Source organism: Chlorocebus sabaeus, chromosome 18, assembly GCF_047675955.1.
Source record: "Chlorocebus sabaeus isolate Y175 chromosome 18, mChlSab1.0.hap1, whole genome shotgun sequence".
NCBI classification, from domain to species: Eukaryota; Metazoa; Chordata; class Mammalia; order Primates; family Cercopithecidae; genus Chlorocebus; species Chlorocebus sabaeus.
The window spans coordinates 54,739,333-54,757,513 of record NC_132921.1 but is presented as its reverse complement, the minus strand read 5'-3'; the positions used below and the strand labels follow the sequence as shown (position 1 = coordinate 54,757,513).

General features: G+C 42.5%; 1 protein-coding gene across 2 annotated transcripts in view; it reads right to left on the bottom strand.

Moving 5' to 3' along the window:
- Positions 1–17,530, bottom strand: part of CDH2 (cadherin 2) — a 232,636-nt gene extending 215,106 nt beyond the window's left edge. Inside the window, exon 1 of one of the 2 annotated variants that reach the window (XM_007974381.3) lies at positions 17,147–17,530. In XM_007974381.3, coding sequence (XP_007972572.1) covers positions 17,147–17,206 — 60 coding nt within the window. In that variant the 5' untranslated portion in view covers positions 17,207–17,530. Of the gene's footprint in view, positions 1–15,801; positions 16,149–17,146 lie in introns of those variants that run through there. The other variant, XM_007974382.3, reaches the window with a different exon arrangement.
- Positions 17,531–18,181: the final 651 nt, after the last annotated feature.

Sequence of the window (18,181 nt, the reverse complement as noted above, 5' to 3'; positions counted from 1 at the left end):
AAGAGAATTATTTCAACATCTACTGCCTAAAGACTAGTCAATGAGCAATGTTTGTTATTTTTTAATAACACTGAGTTCAAGAGCACTAGCAAGGCTCTCACTTGGGCAAGGTGGGGACAGTGTGGATTCTGACAGCTTGACAATCGGCTCAAGGGTCAGACCCCACCAAGTGGTCTGGATGGTCTTTACAAGTGAACAAGAAATCTTTCCTTGAGGCGGCCTTCTTTGGCCAAAGCAACTCCATAGTAAATGGCAGAGAAAAGAGCCAGTGGGGCCCGAGACTGAAAACACCCGCTCCACCAGTCAACCACCAGATCGAACTCAACATGCTGATAACACTTAGCTGTCAGATCCAAGGGACACGAAGGGAAAGTCTCAAAGGGAAAGGAGTTTTGAACAGGCTGGCTGTAAACCAAAACTCAACTGAGGAGAGGCTCCCACTGGGAGGTTGTTTAGCACTTCCTATTTACCACTTGGGGTAACACATGCATACCAGGTTTTCTTTCAGAAAGCTGGCATCTGAGATACTGTCACCCAGCACAAGGTTCAGAAATGTCCGATGGTCCTCATCTTTCTTGAGGTGCCTTTTTTCTCATCTAGCATAATCAGTATCTTTATGTTTCTACTTCCCCCTTTCAACTTCGTTTAGTTCAAAGGTTGCAGATTACAGACAAGAGGCTTAGACTGACCAGCATCCAGGAAAGGTTAAAATGAAGAATGTTTTCTCCGCCCACTATCAGTCCATCCCTCACCTACCACGAGCTCTCTACTGTGGAACACTGAGAAACAATTTCGCCTGGATGATTCTTCCAGGAGCAGAGCCTGGTTTGCTTTCTAACTTTGAAAACTGTTAAGACTATTGCTGTGATCATCTTGCATGACCCATTAGGTTTTAGTTTGGGAACTCTATAAAAAGTAAAGCTGGCCGGGCACACGGGTCACGCCTGTAATCCCAGCACTTTGGGAGGCCAAGGCAGGTGGATCACCTAAGGTCAGGAGTTCGAGACCAGCCTGGCCAACACAGTGAAACCCCATCTCTACCAAAAAATACAAAAATTAGCTGGGCATGTTGGCACACACCTGTAGTCCCAGCTACTTGGGAGGCTGAGACAGGAAAATAGCTTGACCCCGGGAGGAGGAGAATGCAGTGAGCCAAGACTGCATCACTGCACTCCAGCCTGAGCGACAGAGTGAGACCCTGTCTCAAAAAAAAAAAAAAAAAAAAAGCAAAGCTACAGATCTTCCAAGACTTCAAGAAGTTGGGAATAAGTCTGTCCTGACAGATGCCCATCTCACCCTCTGAGGGGAGTTGTCACATTTTGGAATAAGCACACACTACTTGATGACTAAGAACATGAGCTGAACAGTCAATCCAAAATTTGGGGACCATCAGAGGGTAACCCTTATCCTCTAGTTCCATGTAGTGGGAGCTGCACTAATAATAATATTCTTGACTTCTGGCCAACTTAGATAAAGCAAGTGGGCATACGGAGCCCAGGCTCTTCATCACTTTTCTGTCAGAGCCATACCACCTATGTCATGCAAATATTGTTAAGCTATAGGTCTGAGGGGGGCAGGATCCCCAGATGGGAGCACTGTCGAAGATGGGAGGCCAAGGGTAACTAAATATGAGATGTGCAAGATTTAAGCCACATTCTCTAACCTTGTCTTTATCAGTAATAAACGTTGTAATTTTGGTTCTCTATCTACCGATTCTTTGGTCTTATTTGTACAGAATTGAAATGGATAAGGAGCACTATTGCTTAGCTCCCTGCAAAGACAACAAAATTATCTACAAAGTCTCAATCTTACTGAACACTCAAAGGCCAAGGCTAAACTAGATCAAAAAGAAGTAGGTCCAAATAACATTGTTAAACAGACAGCAGGGCCTCAGGCCCACTAGGATGTCTCTGTGCTGAGTCTGAAGCACACAACCAAGACCCCTCAAGTACTTAGGGGAGCACAACCAAGACCCCTCAAGTACTCAGGGGAGCACAAGTGCTCACAACAGAAAGCCACTCGTGCCCCTAGATTGCTGGGTGAGTACAGAACTGGGCCAAGGTGGGGTGAGGTCAGGAGAAAACAGAGTGATTCACAGAAAGAACTATCAACAGCTCATCAGATACTTGCATCTCCAAGTCACCACCAAGAAACTGCATGGCGAGCAGCAGAAACCGCCTGCTTCTTTGGTAGCCTATCCTGAATCTGGCTCAATCTGTTAGATTTTCCCATTCTTAAGCCCAGAGTTTGCTCCATGAAACTGAGATCCTTTAAATCCTCATTCTAAAGTCCAAATCCTCCTTCAGGCAACAATCCTTCAAAGTCCAGAATAGACTAATCTTGCTCCCACTGCGTCCATTCTTTTGCAGACTTTCAGGGAACTGGCCGAGTTGTTATCAGGAAAGTAAAGCACTGTTAAAGCCCTGGCCGGCCACCTCACAGCAATGTGTCTTCAGGTGAGTGGTTTAAGCCAATCTCTGTTCAGACATCTTTAAAATGGATAATGACAATAACGTCTACCTATTGCAGAGGACTGATGTGAGGATTATATGAAAATGCAGGTCAAGTGTGTGGCCTGGCTCATAGTAAGCACTCAGTAAATATTAATCCCCTGTGTCGGCTACCTAGAAGGTTCTCAGTGCTTCAAAACACACCTATACAAGCCATGACTGAAAATGTTAGGTGAAGAGAATGAGCAACACACAGCAAGGCCAAGCTACAAACAAATTATGAACTTCATCCAACAGGTTAGTGTTCATACAGACACTTCAAGGCAAACCAAAAGGTCAAAATACATACAAAAACTCTCATCAGAAACCAGATTTCAAATTTAAGGCAAAATGAGACACTATTATGCAGTCCATCAGATTTTTTAAAATGTTGAAGTCTGACTACAACAAGTATCCTAAAATTAGGGGGAAACTATGCACATAGTGCTGGCAGACCAGTATGGAAAACACAATCTTGTATTAGCCAGTAATGATGAAAACATGAATACCTTGCAATCTAGCAATTCTACTCCTTGGTACATATCCAAGAGCAGACCACCGTACTATCACCTGGGAGTCTGCCAGACAGGCAAATATTCAGGCTTTACTGCAGGCTTACTGAATCAGATGATCAGGACTAGGGCCAGGAATCCGTATTTTAACAACCTTTCTGGTGATTCTCATTCAAGTTTGGGGAACACAGCCCTAGAGTATCCCTGGCATTTATACCCAGGTGGCATGCCTAAGGATGTTGACAGCAGCAAAACACTGAAACCACACACCCAAGTCCATCAACAATAAACCAAGTAAACTGTACCATATTCATAGCAAGCAATGCTCTACAGCAGTGAAAATGAACAAATTACACCTACACAACTCAGCTGAATCTTGTAACATAATGCTGAGTAGAAAAAGCAAATCACAGAAAAATACATTATATATACACATGTATGACACATGTATACATCTATGTATGATGTATATACATATATAAAAACGTGTCTCCTCTCTCTCTCTCTCTCTCTCTATATATATATATATATATATATATTTTTTTTTTGAGACGGAATCTTGCTCTGTCACCCAGGCTGGAGTGCAGTGAAGCAATCTCAGCTCACTGCAAGCTCTGCCCCCTGGGTTCATGCCATTCTCTTGCCTCAGCCTCCCAGCCTGCCAAGTAGCTGGGACTACAGGCACCCGCCACCATGCCCAGCTAATTTTTCTGTATTTTTAGTAGAGACGGGGTTTCACTGAGTTAGCCAGGATGTTCTCAATCTCCTGACCTCGTGATCCGCCCACCTCGGCCTCCCAAAGTGCTGGGATTACAGGCGTCAGCCACCATGCCCAGCTGTCTCCTCTCTATAAAGAATATATACACAGATGATAAAACTACAAAGGAAAGCAATGAATAAATGTTAGAAAAATCCAGACAGTAGTTATCTCCGGGAGGAGAGAGGGGAATGGACGCAGTACTCTGGGGATGTCCAAAGTAGTAGGAATATTCTGTTTTCTTAACCAGGCTGGTAGTTATACGGATGTACTTTATATGCTTTAATTGTTCTTTAAATTGTACACATACGCTTTATAGACTCCTCTATCATACCACACTTCACAATAAAGTTATTTTTAAAAAGTGATCTTCATATATATATATATATATATAAAAAATACAAACAGATGTCAATCTGCTTTCATTTTTTTTCTGCCTGGATTCAAATATGTATCAAACCTAGAAACACAGGCCCTGACATGAGGCTACTTGCATTTAAACTCCAGCTCCAACATTTAACAAAACAACCTTGCATAGCTCAGATAACCTTGCCATGCTTTGGTATCCTAATATGTAAATTGCGTATATTGGGGAGGAATTTAATGGGTTAACACATGTAATGCTTTGTATAACGTCTGGTACATAGTAATTACTAAAATAATGAAAAGCTATTATTAGGATAGAAAGATACTAAGTTAAAGGCAACATTTCCTGCATCTAATTGTCAATAAACCATCGGCATCTATGAGAACAATGAATCCACCTTCCCTGTTTTCCCAGATGCTGTGCTGGCATCAACCAATACGGTGCCATTACACTCAACCCTCTCCTCTACGGGCTTGTCATCATCATGTTAAAAGCACTCAGAGGCTGAGTAACTTTGATTCTAGCCTAGTCTCAAAACACACACAAACACACACACACACATACACACACACGTGCGCACACATGGATCCTTACTAGCATACGAAAAAATTAAATTACAGAAGCAAGAGACAGATCTAGGAGGAGACACCAGAAAAGCTCCTATCTGATATACCTGTTGTTTCCAAATCAAATCACTGGCAGAATTAACACTCTACATACACTAATGCCTTTCCCTAATTATAAAGACAGTGGAATTGTATCAGCCTAGATAACATCTGTTAAAATTTAAGGAGGATTGTTAAAATATTTGCCCTTCAATTGTGGTTTCCAAGTGTGGTTGATGGAACACTGGTAGTAGGTAGTCCCTGCAGAGCTATAATTTATCTGGTTGTCACACTGAACATAGAACAAAGTCTTGCATGCATTAAGTGCTCAAACTTATTTAAACAATTACATTATCCATTGATTGTGTTTGTGTAAAACAATGGTAATGACCAGGTCCCCAAATCTTTAAATAAATATACAACATCTTGCTCACTATATGAAAGCACTTCTCTTTCTATTACTATTACTATTATTAGAGACAGAGTCTTCCTCTGTTGCCCAGGCTGGAGTGCAGTGGTGTGATCACAGCTCAACGTAACCTTGAACTACTAACTCAAGTGATCCTCCTGCCTCAGCCTCTGGAGTAGCTGGGACTATAGGTGTACACTACCACACCCAGCTAGTTATTTTTTGTAGAGAGGGAGGTCTCACTATATTGCCCAGATTGTTCTCAACGTCCTGGGGTCAAGCTATCCTCCGGCCTCAGCCTCCCAAAGTGCTGGAATTACAACTGTGAGCCACCACACTCAGCCTGAAAGCACTTTTCTAAGTGATTTATATATGCACACACACACACACACACACACACACACCCATTTATTCTTCATAACAACCTTATGATAGATATTATTTATTACCCCATTTTACAGATGGGCATACTGAGACAGAAATATCAAATGTGTTGTCCAAGTCCACACAAAAACAAGTGTCAGAGCCAAGGAACCAATGCAAATCTGGCTCGAGTCCCCAATCTTAACCACTGTGTCACACTGCTTCTTCAGGCTACTAAGTCAGTGTAACATAAGAGAAAAGAGAGAAAAAGATTTAGAAATCCACAGAAATGATGTATTTGATAAAATAAGCATTTCAGTTCAGAAAAGCAGAAACTTCAACAAATGCTAAATGTATTATTGTGTGTATATATATCACCATGTATACAAAATCTAGGCAAAAAAATAAAGCAAGACCTCCTTCCACAAAACACATAGAAAAGTAAATTTCAGATAAGTAAAATATCTATATGTGAAAACACAAACAGATAATATCTGACATAGTATGAGGTTTGAGGAAGCTGTCTTTGGAAATGGACGGGCCTCAATTTATATGACTGCTTACCCACCAAAGAGGAGTATTTCAAACACACTCACATATATATGTATGTCTGTATTTTAATTACGAAGAACCAAGATTCATGAAAATAAGGAATCACAGTCTTGACGATGTCTATTATATATATAAATACTTAAAGTAACCTTTCAAAATGCTTTATTTTCCACCCTAAAATGATATAAGCAATCTGCAAAATAATCCACTGTTATCTACGTTTGAGTACACCGCTATCTCCCTTTAAAACACAGCTTCATCAAGAAGGCCTCAAATAAAGGGAAGGATCATAAACCAAATCATGAATTTAACTCGGTTTCATTTACAAGGTACTTAATTCTAAATCAATTTGTAAATTAAATCAATGGTTATAATATTCTCCCCAAATGTTCTTATCTGTCAAACAGTAAAGATAGCACTGTGAATAAGACGTAATGCCCTCAAACACAAACACTGTATGTACACAATTACTTTTATGGTAGAAAACCAATGTATGGAGGCAAAAGCAAGTGAAATACAAATTACCTATCAATAAGCTAAGGCCACACCAAGAGCACAATCTTTAAATTACGGTAAAATTAAGTCCACAAGTGTAAGAAGATAAATAAATTAGAGAAGCTTTGAAGCCAACAAATCCTTGGTGGGCAATTACCTATGGAATTTGATTCCTCAAGTCTTCATCATTATGCGTGGAATCCTCTACCAGCAATCTAGAGCTATTAAACCATTATAAACAGAAAAGGCCTCCAGATAGATCGATCCTGGGACAAATGTGGGCAACCTGCATCCGTCCTGGCAGACTCTCAGATCTTTAAAAAAGATACACAAACATAAAGGTAAATGGAACCCAGATACACACAGTGTGTAGAATTAGAAACCCCTCAATGTAGCCTTTCCAAAATTAAAAACAAAAAACAAACTGGGTAAAGCCTTGTTGAAAACTGGGTCACCAGTAAGCTCAGAGAACGTATTAAGAAGCATCGCTGAAAAGATTAGTCTGTTAACACCTAAATCTTCTGATTAAAAACTTCAGGTCAGAAAGATAATTTAGTTCTTTGTCTCCACTCTCCTTCTAATAAAAGGAAGGACAAGAGAGACTATAACTTAACAGAATTCCAAATGTCTTTGGCATTTGGCTGAAGTGATATTGCCAAACTGCCAGAACTACGGCAAAAGACATTGTAAGAAAACTCACAAAAGGTATTTAGTGGCTTGACACCATAAATGTGCAAGTGCCCTTTAGCTGCAAAAAACGATTAATCTTTCCATTTTAAACCAATTTTCAACCTCCTTACCTCCAATATATCTCTATAGTGTCCATAAGTCTTTCCTAATTTTGTGACAATTACAAATACATATGATATAAATATGAGAAAGATTCTGTGTACTGAGTGGAAGATGCCAAACACAAAAGAGAATATGGTTTCATAAAGTATAAATAAGCAAACAAATCATGCTGGTGGTAGTCAAATAAATAGTTACCACTGAGGGATGTTAAAATTGGAAGGGGGTACTGGTAAAATTCTGTCTTGATTCAGTGGTGATTAACTAGTATGTTCCATTTAGAAACATTTAGCAGACTGTCCACTTCTATGTACAATTTCCTGTATGCATTTGACACTTCCATAAACATATATGTGTGTATTATACATATTTAATCTTAATTTTGAGTTCCCTAAAATATCGTATCAGGAAGCAGGATATTAGAACCCAATTGTGGAAGTGTTGACACCAAACAGACTTTACCAAGACAGTGAGTGCCAAAGGCTAATATTTTCACTGCAAAAACAGACTTTTCTTTATTTACTCAACCTGAGAGTCATAAAGAATGAACTTCAGACTTTGAATGTCTGTGTTAACCAATTAAGACAACAAAAGGAAAAATAACAACAAAGTGGTCACAGTTTCTAGTTTATTAAAGATTTATGTTAAGCGGGGGTGGGGCGATTATATCCCCCTTAAACTTAGTAAATGTATTTTTTTAGTCCTTAATTTCAGGTTCCACTTAATAGTTTCCCAACAAACAGACATTTCGTGCAAGATTACAGTCAAGCCAAGTGTATCCACCCACCAACAACAGGTCAAGTTACAAGTAAAATAGTTCTAGGTTTTTCCCAGCAGCAAACAAATCAGTATCTGTACTCAGTTACTCTACAGAATATTCACTGGAACTTGTCTGTAGGGGGTCATTTTGAGATGTGGACATGTATATTAAAATACGGCAAATAACTTTATCATAGTGTGAGGAAAAAGTAATGCAAAGTTCAAATATGGAAAATATTTGAACATTAAACATTAAAACTTCTCAAAAATTGGTGGTGGAATATCTTGCATTTACTTTCACACTGAAGAATACGGAAAAAAAGAGTTTCAAAAAAAATGTGTAGTCTGTGGCCTGAGAGTTTATAGGCTTTCAGAAAGTATTTTATGTTCTAAGATTCATATATTATTTTGGAGTACTTACCAGCATATTATTTGTTGATCAAAACAATTAGAAGAACTTTTAAAAACTGATTATGAATGCTTCTAAAATGTTTTCTCTCTCCTAGAGACCATATGAAAAATGAATGAAAATCTTAATCAAGCATTATGTTTTGGCCTCAGATGCCAAAAGAAAGTAAAATATTTAAGGCCAAGGTTAAACAGAGAGTGTAATTCAAAAGTTAATTATTTAAAGAAAAAAAAAAATCAAGTAAGTAGAGAGAAACTCTTCTTTATTGTGATATTCATTCTCTGGGTATTATACAAAAAGGGCTGCAGTCTGATAAAGAGAGAAACTCGTATGCTTTGTAGTCAAACCCAACTTGAATATGACAAATATGGTTTTATTCTGGATTCTCATCATATTCAAAATGTTTGAGTTCCAGTTTTATCACCTCTAAGATGAGAATAAAACCACCTATCTCATAGTTATAGAGACAATGAACTGAAACATAACAGTTTCCTTCCCTGAAATTAAAAATACTTAATTTCTGAGGTTTAATACTACCAGACATTGGCTTGAAAAACTCTTTAGAAGAGGCAGCAAATACCTAGTTTCAAGGGTTTTCTCTGCTGTATTTGCTCTACTGACTTCTATGAATGACCTACTGGCAATTACCAAATATAAAATACATTGGGAAATGTCCTAAAACTGCAGATGTGGGAAAAAAACTAAAAGGACAATCCTTACAACCCTTAATGAAAGCAGTAACATCAAAGTCCGATAGTTAGTGCAACAGAAGAAAGTTAAGAAAACTCAAAGTGTATTTTAGTAATGAAGGGAGAAAAGAGTCATTTTTACATTTTTAGTGCCAGTGATTTCTGGAATAATAAAAACTCCAAACTATGCACCTGTTAATTTACTTTTTAAAACTAATTATTTAATCCATCCAAAATTAAATAACATATCAGAATGGAAAAAAATCTGGGCATACATGTTTTAAATTATAATGGCCAATTAATGTTTTAATTACACAAAAATCAGTATTAAAATTAAAACTACAACATATGGGAGTATGTAAGTACACTATCTAATTTTTAAATTATAGGTAGGTATATTTTATGAAAGAAAATCTAAGAACAGATCATGGATCAAATATCTCTCCATTATAACTGCCCTATCATATTTATAATAGCAACTCTTTTTAAATAGCTCAAGCTGGCCAGGCGTGGTGGCTCAAACCTGTAATCCCAGCACTTTGGGAGGCCGAGACGGGCGGATCACAAGCTCAGGAGATTGAGACCATCCCGGCTAACACGGTGAAACCCCATTTCTACTAAAAAATACAAAAACTAGCCGGGCGAGGTGGCGGGCACCTGTAGTCCCAGCTACTCGGGAGGCCGAGGCAGGAGAATGGCGTAAACCCGGGAGGCGGAGCTTGCAGTGAGCTGAGATCCGGCCACTGCACTCCAGCCTGGGCGACAGAGCGAGACTCCATCTCAAAAAAAAAAAAAAAAAAAAGTAACTCAAGCTGCTTTAAAGCATTATACAACTAATTCTCCCAATGCTACTTTGAAAAACTCAAGTTAAACTGCTTCCTTAATCAAGGCAGTGGGTACACTAGAACTCTGATTCCTATATTAAATGTTCTTCTGTCTCTCCGGTACCTGATACTAGTAAGGTCTACTTTCAATTACACTTCCACCACTGGAACAGATGAAAAGTTAAACATTCAATCAGTCAGGAGAATGTGAAATATTACCACGGTTTGCCTAACTAGTATAATATCTCAGGCACTGAGAACTCAGCACAAAGTGGTTATTCCAAGATGTCAGCATGGAAACTTACCCATTATTTAGCTATCCATTAATTCAGCCAATCTTCCTCTACTTATAGCTCAGGCTGCTATAGGTTGTTCTAAACCTAACTTGGATTGTCCTAGTGTTAGGTTATCTTCATTCTTAATTCTACTGTTTGATTGTATATTCCTCAGTGGCAGCTTATAGTGTGGTTTGTGTCAAATTAACCCTCATTCAGAAGCCTGAAATCCCCATTTATTTTGGTTGTCCTTCTCCGTAGCTTTTTTTTTTTCTTTGAGATGGAGTCTGGCTCTGTTGCCCAGGCTGGAGTGCAGTGGTGTGATCTCGGCTCACTGCAAGCTCCGCCTCCCAGGTTCAAGTGATTCTCATGCCTCAGCCTTCCAAGTACTTGGGACTACAGGCATCCACCGTCACGCCTGGTTAATTTTTTGTATTTTTAGTAGAGACTGGGTTTCACCGTGTTAGGCAGGATGGTCTCGATCTCCTAACCTCATGATGCATCCGCCTTGGCCTCCCAAAGTGCTGGGATTACAGGCATGAGCAACCGCGCCTGGCCCTCTGTAGCTTTTTTAGGTGACTATTTCCAAAACATGAGGTGGCTTAACAATCGCTTTCTTGAACCTGAACTAGTAGAAAATGTTTTGTTCCCTACAGCAGAGGTTATTAAATTTAGCTTCACATTACGCCATAATTTATTAAATCATTTCTTACTCATCGACTTTTAGAGATCAAATAATCCAATCTTTTGTAATCATAAGCAATACTTCAATGAATATCTTCATATATGTATCTATACCATGTGTTTGTCATAAATACATGCATACCTGTACAAAAAAAAAAAAAAAAAAAAAACTAGAGGATGCCAGGAGCAGTGGCTCATGCCTGTAATCCCAGCACTTTGGGAGGCCGAGGCAGGCGGATTACCTGAGGTCAGGAGTTCGAGATCAGCCTTGCCAACATGGTGAACCCTCATCTCTACTAACATACAAAAATTAGCTGGGTGTAGTGGCACATGTAATCCCAGCTACATGGGAGGCTGAGGCAGGAGAACTGCTTGAGCCTGAGAGATGGAGGATGTAGTGAGCCAAGATTGTGCCACTGCACTCCAGTCTGACAGAGCGAGACTGTCTGAAAAAAAAAAAAAAGCTACAGGAGAACTTGACAAAGGGCCATATTTTTAATGCTGACCCGCTTATATTTTTAATGTTGACCCCATCACTCAATTCAATGGCTCTTCTGAAGGCTATCTTCTCTCAAAGAAACATGAGCTCATAAAACTAATAAAATAAATAATTGTTAGTCTCAGTAATATTACACTTACCTTCCTTTAAGCCTAAACCCCTCCCCAAAACCGTTTACTTTTACTAGCAAAGGTAGCACAGCCAATGAAGAAAATTTTAAGTTTAAAATTCAGGCATATAAAAAAATACAGATGACTTTAAACCTATCACTTATGATAAACTATAGTTAATAAATCTTCAAAACTCACAGTCTATCACTCCAAGTATCTGAAAATTCTTATATTTTAGGCTGAAAAAAAGCCTTTCCACAACCTTCGAAAAGGAGATGTGTTTGAGATATTTTTTGAGTAGCCACAGAAATCATACAACTGTACAGTCTCTTAGACATCAACTAATCCAACTAGGCCCAAGATTTTACTGTTGAGGAAAATAAGGTCTCAGGAGTTAAGAGAATAGACTACATCTGGACGAGGTCAGAACCCCATGCTTCCTTCCCTTGACACTAGCTCTTGCCCTTGACACTACACAAGGGGGCATTCACTTGCACAGATCAGTTATTATACTGTTGGTGCCTAAACCACCTTTCATGACATAATCAATCAATTATTGATTGATACTTCATATCAGACTGTACTCAAGTGTTGCAGGAGACTCATATGTATATAGCAGTCCTCAACATACATTTGGGGTGTGTGTGTGTGTGTGTGCATGTGTGTGTATGCAATCCAAGGGCCTGAGTGCTGTAAGTACAGTTGGAAGCAGACAAGGAAGTGCACTGAATACCAAAGAGTAACAAGGAATAAAAATTTAAGCAGAAATTAATCTAAATTTTCCTTAGACTCTATTATAACATAAATCATAATCTTTAAATCTACATCTGTCAAAAAGTCTCATTTAGCTTGTGAATTCACCTTGTTCTGCCTACTTCAGACCCATCACTTCATATACGCAGAAGATATAGCTCTTACTAAAACATTAATCTGTATATACCTCTTCCTTGGCATGGATAGGGTTGTTTAATTAAAACTTACATGTATTTAGTTAAATACAAAGACTAGCATCTGCTCAAATTAACTGATGTCTTTTTCTGAAAAATTAAAATGAAATTTTAGTAGGGAAAAAACAGAAATGTGAGACACAGTGATTTGTTGGTACCAATTATGTTTCAACTTAAAACTCTCAACCCAACTTGAAAATACTTAGGTTCTAGCAAGGATACTGCTGCAGAGGGAAATACTTATTCAGATGATTATCCAAATTTAAAAATCTATCACGTTTTTAAATGGCTGACAAAATCCACCACCAAATCCAAGCGCTGCCTGAACTTGATTACTTTTTTGTATTTGAGCCAAAAGAACAAATCTGAATGTTAACCTGGGAAAAATGGTAGTGTATATACAAACACTACACTTCTTAAATAACAGCTCTGATTTTTAAGAATCACTCTTGTAACTTCATAATATCCCCTTGAAAACAAGATGGGGATTTTAATCACTTAGGATTAAAAAAAAAAGGATTTAAAGCAAGATTAACTGTTGCTTTAAGTCTTGACATTTCCCTATTAATAACCCTAAAGCTTAATGAAGCACAGCAGATTTAAGAATTGAAATTTTTAATGAAAAAGAAAATTAAGGACAGTTTGCTGCTCTATACTATCATGAAAATAATCTGCTCCAGAAAGACTTTAGACTCTACATGTAAAAATCAAGACATATCTAAAAAGTATTTCCTCGTAAAATCTCAGTCTGAACTTTTAGAAGGTTAGGGCAGACTTTCATGAAAGTATAAAACTCAGAAAGTATCTAAGGCTTAATATATAGTGTTTTAAAAACAAGTAAAGATATACAAAATACTGTTTTTCACATTACACCTAGTATGTTTGCAACCTACTACCTATTAGTAATGACCGCCATGCCTCAAGTTAAGAAAAGCACAGAAATACACATAACTTTGTCTAGTAACTAAAATAAACTGAACACCAACTAAGTTAACTCTTCTTATTTTCACAAGAACTCATGTTTCAAAGTACATGAAAATCAAATACATACTGAGAATAAACACATGCTTTACACTTAAGATGACTGAATCCTTGCCACATTCTAGAACAAAGCTGCTTCTTTTTATGTATGCTTCATATGTTGAATATTAATCTCTTTAAAATCTGTACCTAATAGGTGAAAAACACATAAGGTTTATGCATCTTTTTTCCAAGGTCCTCACGTAGGGTTGAAATCAGGATCTATGTGTTAAGTCTTAGAACTCTGAATTTCTATGAACATTAAAATACTGTCCTAGATGCCCCATAACCCATACAAACGTATTTAAATTAGAACATGGGGGTTATGCAATTAAGATGTGAACCAGAAAAACAACACAGGTTTCTAATATATTAATTAACTAGGTCAATGGTAAAAGCAACATTAATTTTTTTTTCTTAACCATAAACCTATGTAAGAATTTGAAAGTCACTTGTATTATTTAAAGGGAAAGCTGGTTATAACTTTGTGATATAATATTTTATCCTTTTATCAGGTAGGCTGAATGCTCAAATTCGGATTTTTTTAATGTAAAAAACGCTAATATCTTAAAATGAGAAAGACTAAAGAAAATATTGATGTTGATCATCATAATATGCAAAATTGACTAGAATTATGTAAATCTAGGTAACAGACTAACTAAACTAATAATTTCTCAAAGTAAAATAACGTAGACATTTCAGTTAACAATTAAAGGCACAGAGTCCTATGAATATTTAGCTTGTATTAAAAAAAAAAAGGGTGCTCCATATCTGCACTAATAACCTATGCATTCTCTTTTCTGAAACTATGGGCTGCTTAGTCTGTAATTTTAAAAAAAAAAAGAAAAAAAAAAACCCTAGATTGCTAACAGCAGCTGACTGCAGAGCAGCCACTTTCACCTTGGAGATAGAGCTTTGTTGTTCTGGCGTGTAAAGCAGACCATTAGCACAAAGTCATTTCTAATCTCAGTTGTACAATCCACATGGTGCACTTAACCCTAAAAAACTCATGTGGCATAAACTGCTCTGCTTCCACTCCTAATGACCTTTCAAATCATTCAGCGTTACTGCTTGACTTGTACTCATAAATTAGAGGACTGCCAAATAACTTGATGACAAAGTTAAAATTTCGCCTTTCCTGAAGGTTTAAAAAAGTCAACATTGGTATAGAAGAAACTGAGAAAGAACGTACAACGGAAAAGAAAAGCACATTATTTAACGCTTATAAACGATATTTTTAGAAATGCTTAAGAAAAAAATGACAGAAAATTCACACCTGACCTCAAGGCAGATGACTAAAACAGAAAATGAGACTGCTCCACTTGTAACACACAGTAAAGATTTCCCACAGTATTCATGACCAACAAATGTCTCTTCGTGTCCTAACTTCACTGAACAGCATTCAATTAAAACTCACTTTTAGATGAAAAAGTTTGTGAAAATAAACATCTGCTGCTGGACTTACACTGAGGATTTACTGTCTGTAAATAAGACGACCCAATACTGTCCAAAAATTCAGGTTTTTAAAGTAAGATTTTAAAAAAATGTATCACATCTCCTTCGTTTAAAAAAAAAAAAAAAAAAATCCTAATACAGGAGTCTTAAGTTTGTCTTGCCTTCCTTTTACCTTCAAACACTTTAGAAACAGGACTTTTTTCCTTCTTCCTCCTTCAGCCTAACCTCTTTAATAAACCCCATTTTTAAAGAAGAAACAATAAATGAAATGACACGAGGTGAAAGAATGAGGAGTGTGCGCTGGGAGAATAAAGGGCGGTTTTATAACAGGAGGTACTTTTGTTAGCAAGTGACTGGCAGGTCTCCTCCCCCAAGTTAGAAGGAATTCCATGCACTCTCCAAAACTGCAAAGGCCAAAAATGTCTAGTCTAATAGTTCTGAAATCCCCGAGACAGGAGAGAGCCCAGTGGGGGATGGCGAGGGGGGAAGGGGAGAAAGACCTGTAGGAGACTAAAGAACAAAAGAAGAAATCCAAGAAAGGGGAAAGGAACGCCGAGACCCTGGCGGCCTGGGAGGCAGGGGTGGGGAGAGACAGAAAGTGAGAGAGCACGACCCCGAGAGGAAAGCGTGGAGCAGGGCAGGGCCAGGCGTGCCGCACCATGGCGCACCATGGACAGGGCTCCGCGCGGCGGCGGCCCACACCCGTCTAGGAGGTGGCGGGAGAAAGCGCGAGAGACTGCGGGCGCCAGCCCCGTCCCGCCCCGCCCCCGCCCCCGCCCCAGCAGCACTCACCCCTCGGCGGGCCGGAGCGCACCTGGCCCTGACCCGTGAAGACCACGGAGCGGGGCAATCCACACCACCTGTCCCCATCCCCGGAGCAGACACTTCCGAGCTGCTTTCGCACTTTTCGGGGCTGCCAGCTGGCAGGAGACCACCCCTCCCCCTGCCCCGAGGGCGATAGCAGGGGGCCCCTCCGCGGATTTTCCTGCCCCGCGGCGAGGGCGGGCACGCCCCTTTCTCGCAGCCTTCTAGGGACCCCACGGCAGGCGGAGACTGACTTGGGACCAGGGCACTGCGCCCGCCCAGCTGGAGGGTCCCGGCCGAAGCTGTGCGAAGTGGCCTCCAGGCCTGGGCTGGCTGGTCAGGAGGAGCCTAGGGGCATCCTCGGGTTGGAGGCGGCGGAAAGTTGGGCTGCCGCTGGGCTGGGGACCCGCGGCGCGCAGCGGCGAGGGAACCTGCGCCCGGACTGGAGCAGGTGCTTCCTGCAGCGGAGGAGCCTCTTAGTAAAGATTAAATGAAAAGGCTCGCTGGCGCTCTCCCCAGGGTATGAAAAGTACGAAAGGCTCCAGGCGAAGGCGCCCCCGGGGCGCATGTAGGGCACAGGCAGCCGGACAGATAGAGGAGCAGCCGCGTAACGGAACTTCTCGCCCGGGGGGGAGGGGGGGGGAAATGGGTGCGAGAGGCCAGACTGGGTCTGGAGGCAGGCGCGGACCGGCAGAGACTCCTCCGGGAAAGAGGGCCAGATTTTCTTTCCAAGTGGGACCGACACAGAATATTGTGAGGACAAGAGAAGAAAAGGAGGCAACTCCAGACTGGGATAAAGACAATAGGACAGTGGAGCCCTTGGGCACCGGGAGGCGCACGGGTGCAGGGTGGGGTAAGGCGGAGGCAAGTCCCGTAACTAAGACACCAGAGTGAGAATTCCTACTGTAAACTCGCGACCCATCCCTGCAGAAATAAACAACAACAACAAAAAAATGGAGCAAAGTACCATGTGAGGGGCGAAAGGCACAGAAAACTGCAAAACCTGGGAGTTACCGTGCCTCACCCTTCTGCTTCCTGGGGACACCCCCCTCGAGCTTGCTCGGCCCCGGAGGAGGAGCAGAGGGGACCCACAATCAGGCCCCTAGAGCCCCGTCAGGAAAGGCACGAGAGACCTGCTGGCCCCGGGCAACCCTGCCCCGGCGCCCAGACGGAGCCTGATGCCTGCGCAGCTCCCGGCCGCGCGGCGCGGCGCGGCGCGGCACCTCCCTTCCCGGGTGCGCAGCCCGGCCCCGCAACGGCGCGGGGAACAAAGGGACCCGGCGCCGCCCGCCCCACCCCGCCCGTGGCCCGGCCCGCGGGGACAGCCGCGTACCTGAAGCAGGGCCGCCAACAGCGGCAGCAGGGTCCGCAGCGCTCCCGCTATCCGGCACATGGAGGCGGAGAGGGGCCGAGCGAGGAGCCGGAGGCGGCGGCAGCGGAGGCAGCGGCAGCACCAACAGCGGCGCGGAGAAACGGCTCCAGGCAGTTTCCACCCCCTTCCCTTCCCCTCCCCTCCCCACCCCCTTCTTCGCTGCTCTCCGCTCCCCGCCAATGGAGAGCGAGCTGATGACAAATAGCGGGCCGCGGAGTCCGCGGGACTCGCACCAGGAGTAATAAAACAGACCCAGAGATCAAGGAGCTGGGGAGGGAGGGGGGCGGGGGAGCAGGGCGGGCGAGTGTGTGAGAGTGTGTGTGTGTGTGAGAAGGCGGCCGCTGTGGCAGCGCAGGCGGCTCGGCTCCGGCCCGGAGCGCAGCGGAAGCCGCGAGGGATGCAGTGGCGGGGACCTTGGCCGGTGGAGGATGCGGAGGTGGAAGTGGAGCGGATGGCGTTCCCCAAGAGCTCCGCCACGCGAGGTTTCGGGCTCGTGGTTTTGCTTCCTCCGGGTCCCCGCTCCAGGGCCGCTCGGCGCGACGAAGACGCCGGAGACAGCGCCGCGGGGAGGGCGCTCCGGGCCGTGCGCGCTGCACCCACAAAGAGCAGCAGTCCCGCCACCCGGCGCCTCAGCTGCGTGGGGGCCGAGGGCCGCTTCTCGGCTTCTCTTTCCGGTGCCCCGGCGAGTTGGAGACTGTTCTCCGGCCTTGGCCGCAAGGGGGTGAGGCGAAGGGTCGGCGCGGCCGCTCCCGCCGCGGCTCCGTCCCGCGCAGCTGCCCCCCCAGCCGCCCCTGCTGCCAGCGCACCGGCACCCGCCCGCCGGTCCTCGCCCTGCGCCGCTCACTCGCGCGCGCCGCCCTCCGTCGCCGACCGCGCACCCCTCTCGGCCTCCGCTGCGCGACCTGGGCGAGCCGCCGCCGCTCTCCCCGCGCTCGCCGCACGCGCTGCCTGGCTGCGCGGCCCGCTCCCCTCTCCTATCCCTCCCGCCGCCGCCGC